This window comes from Electrona antarctica (assembly GCF_951216825.1).
Source record: "Electrona antarctica genome assembly, chromosome: 2".
In the NCBI taxonomy this organism is placed as follows: domain Eukaryota; kingdom Metazoa; phylum Chordata; class Actinopteri; order Myctophiformes; family Myctophidae; genus Electrona; species Electrona antarctica.
Window position 1 is genome coordinate 7,979,852 of NC_136807.1, and position 10,443 is coordinate 7,990,294.

Below are 10,443 nucleotides of genomic sequence, written 5' to 3' on the forward strand. Positions count from 1 at the left end.
TGCAGTATTTCCTCCCTATACAGTCTGACTGTCTCCTATTTCTCTGTGTATTCAAGTGCTATTCACCTCTGTTGTCTCGAGTGGCAGCGGTGGTGAGGTGGTGGTGAGGTGATCATCAGCAGATCCACGTGTGGCTCAGTCATTCCGAGAAGTAGACAGTGGTGTAAAGTAACTAAGTACATTTACTTAAGTACTGTACTTCCATACAGATACTTTTAAGTGCCTGAGTCGGACGTAATCGACGCAAGAATACATAAGCAACGCTGGGTGAGAGAAATTCCTCCATTGCGTTGCGTAGGTTACGTGATCTGTCTCGCTCCGTCGGGTTGAGATCTGATACCAAGCCAACGCAACCAAATTGCTTGCGTTGCGTACCTTGCGTCGAGGACACCCTGCCCACCTGGAGGCAGCAGAGAGCAAGAAGGCTTTTCCTCCTCTGCTCGACCGCTCTTGAAAGAGGACAACACTTCCACCGGCACATTGAGTTGTAAACGTAAACACGATCGGCATGGATATATCACATTGGAAGTTAAAAAGGACAACATGACATCAGTGTTCGAAGCACTGCTTTGCAAACTCGTCGGTGATTATCAGGCCTGGACTGACGTTATGTACACAGTGGGCAATGGGCCGCCCAAAGAATGGGCCGCCCCCATTGCTTTAATATGTCTTTGGGCCAAATGTTAGCCCTTTGACCCAGTCCAGCCCTGCTTTTCAGACGAGAACTCAGCGGAATTAGAGCGGAGAGAGTGTGTGTGACTCCTAATCCTATGCTTCCATTTGGTGACAATTTGACCGCTTACAGACGAGACCAACAAACCGTGTTTTCCGTTGCTGATGATCATCCACTAGCGGCTTCCTTTGACAATGAATGGTAGACTGTAATCTGCCCATGTGAACGCAATGATTAATTGATTACAGCACTAGCAAAAGACGCAAAACTTCGTCGTGGTGTGAGCTTATGGATCGGCAGTGGTATATACTGTAGCCTACTTCGATTGATGATATAGTGTAAAACTCATTATATACAGTTATAAATACATCTCAACTCATAACAAAAAATAAAGTGGCACGTCAGTACAGTTTATACAATCTAAACACATTTGACGCATCGCATCCGCCGCATGTAATAAAATAGACCAACTGCAGGTGCCAGGGGGTGTCACAGCTGCCATCTAGTGGGCGAGTAGATGCTTGCACATTAAATATTATAATAGACCGACGTAAACAACGCAAGAAACGCAAGGAGTATGCATGTCTAAAATAACCGTTTTTTGTGTCCGTTTGACGCAAGGAACAAAACGGACTATGTAGAGGCCTTTACTTTACCGATGTATTTCCAAATGTCAGTACTTTTTCTTCTACTCCACTACATCTCAGAGGCAAATATTGTACTTTTACTCCACTTTTGAAATGTACTTTTGAAATCGGACATTCTGCAACAGGAGTACTTTAAGTATAATTTAATGCTGATACCTTTGTACTTATACATACATGTTACATGTACTTATACATGTTGAATACGGTGACGTCTACTTGTAACAGAGTACACCTACATTGCAGTATTGATAGGGGTGACTGTGACTCAGGAGGTAGAGCAGGTCGTCCAATGATCCATGGGTCGGCGGTTCGAATCCCGGCTCCTCCTGTCTACATGTCGAAGTGTCCTTGGGCAAGACACTGAACCCCAAATTGCTCCCGATGTGCTGGTTGGTACCTTGCATGGCTTCCGCCGCAATCGGTGTATGAATGTGTGTGTGAATGGGTGAATGTAATGCACAATCTATGTAAAGCGCCTTGGATAAAGGCGCTATATAAATGCACCATTTACCATTTACCATTTTGATACTTTTACTCAAGTAAAACATGCAAGTACTTTTTCACACCACTGGAAAGAGACACAGACAGAGAGAGAGGGGGGGGGGGGGGGTTGCTGCTAATTAGCCGCGGGTTGCACCATGCCGGGAGGTCAAACGATCCCAGCTATGCCTCCGGCCTGCTGGAGATCCAGGAAGAGAAGACAGGAGGGAGGAGAGGGAGGAGGGTGAAAAGTTACTAATGCTTGCCTCACACTGTGCTGTGGTCCCCGAAGAAAGATCTCTAACCTTTCCTACATCCGCACCCCCTCCCACCTCCCACCCCCCACCCCCCCCCCCATCTCTCCTCCTCTCTCTCTCCCCGTCTATCTCTGTGTCTCCTAGTCATCCTAATTAATATAGGCACCCACAGAGGAGGACTCCAGGGTTGCCAAGTCCGCTTATTTCCTGCAACTTTTGGCTTTTTTTTCTCCTTTTTTTTGACAGAATCGGTCTGGTGTGTCTACTTAATAAGCCCTGGCTAAAGTATGTGTGTAATAGTATAATAAATGACCAAAACATTCATTATTGTATACATACTAGTATTTATAATGATAAATGCATCAAATCTTATTTTTTATTAGGATTATATTGCCATATTATTGTCTCCACCAGGCCGAAGGCATGGGGAGAGCCCGGGTCTATGTTTTGCACTACTTCCGTGTGTGTGTGTGTGTGTGTGTGTGTGTTTGTGTGTGTGTGTGTGTGTGTGTGTGTGTGTGTGTGTGTGTGTGCGTCCGTCCGTCCGTCCGTCCGTCCGTCCGTCTGTTAACAGCTAATCTCCGGCACCGTTAACCCGGTCGATGCCAAATTGTGCACACACACTCCAGATTCTGTCCAAAAATCCCGCACATCGTTACACAATATCTCTATAGTCATGTGTTCAAGACCGATCTGTCCGTTATTTCATATTCCATCATATTTGGCTAACATTGGCTTTCATTAACCCGGGCGATGCCAAATTTTGCACACACATTCCCAGGATGCCAACGATGAACCTCTGCCCCAAATTTTCCAAAACGGACTGATATAGCGCCACCAGGAGGCCGACTTTTGTAAAACACATTTTTTGATATTACTCCTCCAGATTGCAGCATGCAATTCACGTGAAATTCACAAGAAGAAATGGCACCCTTTTCACATTGGCCTATTATAGCGCCACCAGGTCTCCACCTGCCCTGGTGGAGACCTGTGCCCCGAGGGGCACTTTATCTAGTTGTTTTGCGAGAGGAGTAGAGCCCCACGCACGGCACACACTCTACCTGTTGTCTCAGAGGGTAGCCTCCCACTGTAGAGCCCCACGCACGGCACGCGCTCTACCTGTTGTCTCAGGTTGGCCTCCCACTGTCCAGTCGCTAGTCGCGATAGATTTATTCTTACCTCCCGTTGTTGTCGATCGACTCTAGAGTGGTGTGGCTATTGTTAGCTGCTACACAGACATTCACAACAACTTCCGGTCCGCCGGTAAAAGTGGTCCGGGCGCTATAAACGATGGGCACTTTTTATTAATGGATTAAATAGGCCTGAGCGCTCAAGGTGTTAACAGCTAATCTCCGGCACCGTTAACCCGGTCGATGCCAAATTGTGCACACACACTCCCTGGATGCCAACGATGAACCTCTGCCCCAACATTTCCAGAACGGCCTGTTATAGCACCACCAGGAGGCCAACTTTTGTAAAACCACTGGCCGTCTCCTCTGCTGCTCCCCCGGCCAGCCAGCCAGCTGTCTCAGAGGGTAGCCTCCCACTGTAGAGCCCCACGCACGGCACGGGCTCTACCTGATGTCTCGGAGGTTGGCCTCCCACTCCCACTCCCACTGAGGCCAACCTCTGTGCCGCTAGGCTACCACCTAGCGGCACAGAAAAAGTTATGTAATGAAGAAATGTCATGAAGAAATTAAAGAAAAATCCCAAGAAATTTGAACAAATGTTTAAGAAGTAGTGAAAAAAAAGCCGATCTACAAGCTCACAACATGGCCCACCATCTTTCAGATGGTGGGCCAAATATTAATACTTTTAATATTAAAACAGTTTTTGATTTGTTTAGTTGGAGGAAGTTTATTGTCATCCAGGCCTTAATGTCGGCTAGGCATGAGTGCAGTATGGATATGCTGGAGGTGTCGTGAGGATTGATGGGGAGATAAAGCTGGGTATCGTCGGCGTAACAGTGAAAATTGAGGTTGTGTTTCTGTATGATGTTGCCAAGTGGGAGCATGTACAAGGAGAACAGGATAGGGCCAAGAATAGAGCCCTGAGGGACACCACAGTGTAGTGGGGCTTTGGATGAGATGGACTCACCAATAGAGACTGAGAAATATCTGTCGGTTAAATAGGATGAGAACCAGTTTAGTTTAGATCTGCTATTTTCACTAGTTTGTGCCCCGGGGCGAATATCTATTTCTGTTTTGGTTCATAGGATGAAAAATTTGGGAACCACTGGCGTACACTGACTGAATTCCAGTTTTTGATGTGTAGTGAGAGTTCGCCTTTTTTTGTGACGTCGCCATGCGGAAGCTCCATACTTTGAACCGCAAGTTCATGGGTTCGATCCCGGGCACCGCCAACGCAGCGTATGAGTAGCACGGCTTGGGTGCGGCAAGCCGTGCGGAAAGTACTGGGAGCTGATGGTAGGTGTGGCCCTCCACCTCAGAAATCCATCTCCCAGGGGTCTATAGCGCAACTTTTGCATTATTTTAGGCCTTACGTGTAGCTTTTTATCCAAAACCATGGCAGGAAAACACAACATGTTTGCAATAACCCTTTATACATTGCATTGATTGATTGACTGAATACTTTTATTAGACAGAAATGTAAACTGTAGCACAGAGTACAGTCAAACACCATGTATTCAATTCATAAACATGACATGATAAATAACGACAAAATTCAATATCATCACAAAATATAAAACACTATGTACAGAGTGGAAGAAAAAATAAGTGATCACCTGTCTAAGGGATAAGTGATCATTTCCTCTCCCGTAAGGCCTTTTCAGACGGGGGGTGACTGACGTGCCTAGTAATTCATTTTCAGTGAGAGGTGTGCGTTTATTTTGGATGGGCGGAGAAGTTGAGGGGCGATTACGCAACCGTATTTTCACGGGCGTGCTCGCTTCATGCACACGCCCGTGGGCGACTAGACCTGAGCTTTTTTTTCCACGCTACGCGGCTCATTTAGCTCATTGGATCCCTCATTTAGCTCTCTTGCTTATTTAAATTATTTTTTATGACAATTAACTATATGTCATTCCCCCTCCTCTAATCCCCACTTAATCAGAAATAAAATTAGTATTAGTATTATTCTTATTATTATATTCTTATTCTTATTATTCTTTATTATTTGTCTCCCGAGGAAGAAATGTGTCTTAGACAAAGGGCCCGCAATCCTGCATGCAAGCGTAGCCCTTATGCCCATGTCGCCGCCGTGCAGCGCCAATACATCTTTCTTGCAAGTTGCAACATCAAAGAAAAAGAAAACAAATATTATTATTATTATTATTATATACATTTCCATTGATGACAAAGACATCTTTTGATTGATTGATGAAAACATCACCTTTTTTCCATCAACCTACGTACGCAGTAGAAATACAGTATACTAGGTCTAGAATGGACATTCTCATTCATAGCAACGCGGCGCTCCGCTGTCAAGCAGAGAACAGAATGTAAACAATCCATGGGGGCCTCCGTGACGCGTTCAATGCAATGCGATGGATTGAATGGTATCCTAGCAATAAGCATCATTCGGTCGCCCGGCAAAGTAGCTGTGAACACGGAAGCAGGGCACTTATGACCTAGTCTTTTATATCTACGGTACACACACACACACACACACACACACACACACACACACACACACACACACACACACACACACACACACACACACACACACACACATTTTGAGCCACAGGGAATTCTTTTGCTGTTGGACTAGACTAGAATGCCGTAGCATGTGCTGAGTCTGAATAGGCCAGAAACTCTGCATAGATCCCTTATCGTGCAGTGAGTGGCAAGTCGTCATGCCCCACTGTTCTTTTTTTGAAGGCAACCGAAATAGAGGGAGTAAATGCATTGTGATGGGAAGTACCAGACTACCAGTCTGAGATGGTCTCTAGATACCGAGAGCCTCGGGATTCATTTGGGCTTGCATTGTTTGGGTCTCTGTTCAGTTGGGTCCTTAGTATTGCCGTTGCCATTCTAATGACATGGAGTCCTGTTATTTTAAGCAACTAGACCGGTGCCCGGCTGTAAAGCACGGTAAAGTCGGTAATGATGGAAGTTTTGAGATTCATGCCCCCACCCGGCTATGCAGTACCCGTGTCAGAGTACCCGTTCCACCCATTTGTCTGTGTCCCTTTTATGCCCATATATGGAGATTTCTGTATCCGTCAGTCTGTGTCCCTTTAACCCATTTTGATTCTAAAAACCCATCAGATTCTAAAAATGTCTTCTACATCCTGACAGTTTTCTGAAAAAGCTATGTTTCTATGTCAGTCGTTCTTCGATTTTTCAAAAATAGCAGGCCTAAAGCTCGTAATGCGCCACTCAATGGTGCGCTATGAGCTTGTAGATCTGCTATTTTTCAATAGCTAAAGCATAACATAAGGCTAACACCAAAAGGGGTTCCCGCCCAAAATGGGTTAATTGCTCCCGATGAGCAGGTTGGTGCCTTGCATGGTTTCCTCCGCCATCGGTGTGTGAATGGGTGAATCATGTAATGCACATGCATCTACTGTATGTAAAGCACTTTGGATAAAGGCGCTATATTATAAATGCACCGTTTACCATTCATGGCCTGGATGTCACTGAAGATGCTTTCCTGTCACGTGTCCTCCATGTAGGCCTCTTCACTGGACGAGCCAATCAGACGGTTGAGGACGGCCGTGCCAAGTTCCTGGATTTAATGATGCCCTCGCCGCCTCCTTCTGAATTCATCCCCTTTCAGTCGGATGAGTCGAGCAAGGTGAACGTCTATTTATTTTTTAACCTTTGGTGTTAGCATTATGTTATGCTTTAGCTATTGAAAAATAGCAGATCTACAAGCTCATAGCGCGCCACCGAGTGGCGCGCTACGAGCTTGTAGGTCTGCTATTTTTGAAAAATCGAAGAACGACTGATATAGAAAAATAGCTTTTTCAGAAAACTGTCAGGATTTAGAAGACATTTGTAGAATCGTTCCCAGGTCAAAATGGGTTAATAGCAGATCTACAAGCTCACAATGTGTCGCGAGGCGACGCATTGTGAGCTTGTAGATCTGCTATTTTCAAATGGCCGAAATGAAGTGGTTAATGTAGGCTATGATTTGTAATAATAATCTACAAAGTAACTAGTAATTCAAGTTTTAAAATAAATGTAGTGGAGTAACGGTACAATATTTGGATCCGAGATGTAGTGGAGTAGAAGTAAAAGTATTGGAAATTGGAAAATTTCTTGAGTAAATGTACTTGGTTACTTTCCACCACTGCTTGTGTCTTGGATACGGTAAGAATGTGTTTTGTTGGTTTGTCATGTTGTATACTCTGTACTGTATGTGTTACAGACATGTGTAAAGAAGGCGTCGCTTGGCAAAGGAAATGACAAACAAGACAAGAAGACAGATCGAAGGTACACGCATGCACGCACGGCACGCACACACTCACACACGCATGCACGCACGCACTCACACACGCATGCGCGCACACACGCATGCGCGCACACACGCATGCGCGCACGCATGCCAGCCGCATCTCTGAAGAACTGCAGGTGTGCCTCTGTACAGTACGTGAACCGTACATTTGAGAACCATCTGTCTGTGTTGAACAGCATTTCTGTCCAATGCATCAGAAATGATATGCCACGTGCCGTGCGTTCAGAGCCGGACTTACCGTTGGGCTAGGGTGGGCTGAAGCCCGGGGGCCCCCGACTAGGGGGGCCCCAAAAAAAAAAAAAAAGTTTTTTTTTTTTTTTTTTTTTTTAATTATAAAATTGTAAAGTGAAATCCAATTCAAGTGAAATGTGTGTATTGTTATTGTATTTAGTTGTATTATGGTTAAACCATTGAGAGCTTCTGCCTGCCTGCCTCTCTTTTTAGGGGCCTGGGTACCCAAATTGCCTGGGTACCCAAATTGCCCAAACTTTTTTCCGGCCTCGCGGCTGCGCCGCTCGGCCAAATCGCGGGACGCACGGCTTCGCCGCGCGCCCCAAGGGGGGCCCTCAAATTTGCTCCAGCCCGGGGGCCCTCAGCAAGGTAAATCCGGCTCTGCGTGCGTTGTCTGGCAACTCACACACACATTATAATGTGATGCTGTCTTTTCTACTGCTCGTCCCTAATAACCAATGGTGGAACAAAGTACTCTTACTTGAGTTCAAATACCAAAGCGCTGGCAACACTTGACAAAAGTAAAAGTAGGTACTCATGCATGGACAGAATGTCTCATTTAACACGTTTTCTTAACCCATTTAAGACTGACACCAGATTCTACAAATGTCTTCTAAATCCTGACAGTTTTCAGAAAAAACAGTGGTTCTCAAACTATTTCATGTCAAGGACCCCAAAAATGATATGTAATTGGCTGCCGACCCCCAACTGAGTTGTAAACGGTCGCTCTGAAAGAATATATATTCAAAGATTTGCGCCACATTTTCAAGATAAAAAAAAGCTGATCTACAAGCTTGTATCGGTGCCACGCTATTGAGCTTGTAGATCTGCTATTTTTCAATAGCTAAAGCATAATCCTTAAAACACCAAAAGGGGTTCCCGTCCAACGCAGCATTGTGAACTTGTAGATTTGACTCTTTTTGAAGAGATTAACTATAAATGCTTAATTGGTTGATGTATGTTTTGTTATAATAATCTAAATCTACAAAGTAACTACCAACTAAAGTACTTTTTTTTTGTAGTGACCTAAAAAGTACGATATTTGCCTCTGAGTAAATGTACTTAGTGCAAAGAACACAGGTGTACCAACCAGCCACAGCAGCCTGTTGGGTTTGTCAAAAACATCATCAACAAAAACAGGGACATTTCTGCTGCACGTTATTTGCAACAAAGCCGCTTGATTACCCCTCCCGTGTTCTCCATTTTGTTTAATGGAACAATTAGTTGCATCGTGCGCCGCTTGTGTTTTTTTTTCTTCTTTTTTTCCGCCCACTCTCCCCAAAATGGAAAAGACGGAGATAATTGTGAACACTCACCTGCAGGCACTTAGAGAGGATGCCATAAAGGGTAGAGAGAGAGAGAGAGAGAGAGAGAGAGACATAGAGAGAGAGAGAGAGAGAGAGAGAGAGAGACATAGAGAGAGAGGGAGAGGGAGAGGGAGGGAGAGAGAGAGGGAGGGAGAGAGGGAGAGGGAGAGGGAGGGAGAGAGAGAGGGAGGGAGAGATAGAGAGAGACTTAGAGAGGGAGGGAGAGAGAGAGAGAGAGAGAGAGGGAGAGAGACACAGAGAGAGAGGGAGAGAGACACGGAGAGAGACACAGAGAGAGAGGGAGAGAGACACGGAGAGAGACACAGAGAGAGAGGGAGAGAGACACGGAGAGAGACACAGAGAGAGAGGGAGAGAGACACGGAGAGAGACACAGAGAGAGAGAGAGAGAGAGAGGGGAGAGAGACACAGAGAGAGAGGGAGAGAGGGAGAGAGACACTTAGAGAGGATGCCATAAAGGGTAGGGGCATATCAGAGAGAGAGAGAGGGAGAGAGACAGAGAGAGAGACACAGAGAGAGAGAGGGAGAGACACAGAGAGAGAGAGAGGGAGAGAGACACAGAGAGAGAGAGAGAGAGGATGCCATAAAGGGTAGGGGCATATCAGAGAGAGAGAGAGGGAGAGGGAGAGGGCGAGATAGAGGGAGAGAGGGAGAGAGACAGAGAGAGACAGAGAGAGACAGAGAGAGAGACACAGAGAGAGAGAGGGAGAGACACAGAGAGAGAGAGGGAGAGAGACACAGAGAGAGAGAGAGATAGAGGATGCCATAAAGGGTAGGGGCATATCAGAGAGAGGGAGAGGGAGAGAGAGAGGGAGAGAGACAGAGAGACAGAGAGAGACACAGAGAGAGAGAGAGGGAGAGACACAGAGAGAGAGAGGGAGAGAGACCACAGAGAGAGAGAGAGAGAGAGAGAGAGAGAGAGAGAGAGAGGATGCCATAAAGGGTAGGGGCTTATCAGAGAGAGAGAGAGAGAGACAGACAGACAGAGAGAGAGAGAGAGAGAGAGAGAGGGAGAGGGAGAGGGAGAGGGAGAGAGAGAGAGAGAGAGAGAGACAGAGAGAGAGAGACCCATGGGGGGGGGGGATGGGGGGGAATAGCAGTTCTACAAGCTAGCCGTTGTACAAAATAGCCAATCTACAAGCTCACAATGTGAGCCGATCTACAAGCTCACAATTGTGAGCTTGTAGATCGGCTATTTTCAAATGGCCAAAATGAATACGGGGCTAAATGTAGTGGAGTAAAAGCACAATATTTGCCTCTGAGATATCGTAGAGTAGAAGTAAAGTATATCAAAATTGTACTTAAGTACAGTACTTAAGTAAATCGTCATCGTACGACAGTATCGGTATGCTACAAGCTCACAGTGCACAGTACGCATCCACAATGTGCCGTGAACTTGCAGA

General features: G+C 45.8%; 1 protein-coding gene across 1 annotated transcript in view; it reads left to right on the forward strand.

Moving 5' to 3' along the window:
* Nucleotides 1-4,361: 4,361 nt before the first annotated feature.
* LOC306931834 (MORN repeat-containing protein 1-like) overlaps nucleotides 4,362-10,443 on the forward strand; it is a gene marked incomplete at its 5' end in the record, with an annotated part of 31,957 nt that continues 25,875 nt past the window's right edge. The window contains 3 exons of the mRNA XM_079513456.1: nucleotides 4,362-4,398; nucleotides 6,700-6,821; nucleotides 7,398-7,462. Coding sequence (XP_079369582.1) covers nucleotides 4,362-4,398; nucleotides 6,700-6,821; nucleotides 7,398-7,462 — 224 coding nt within the window. The remainder of the gene's footprint in view (nucleotides 4,399-6,699; nucleotides 6,822-7,397; nucleotides 7,463-10,443) is intronic.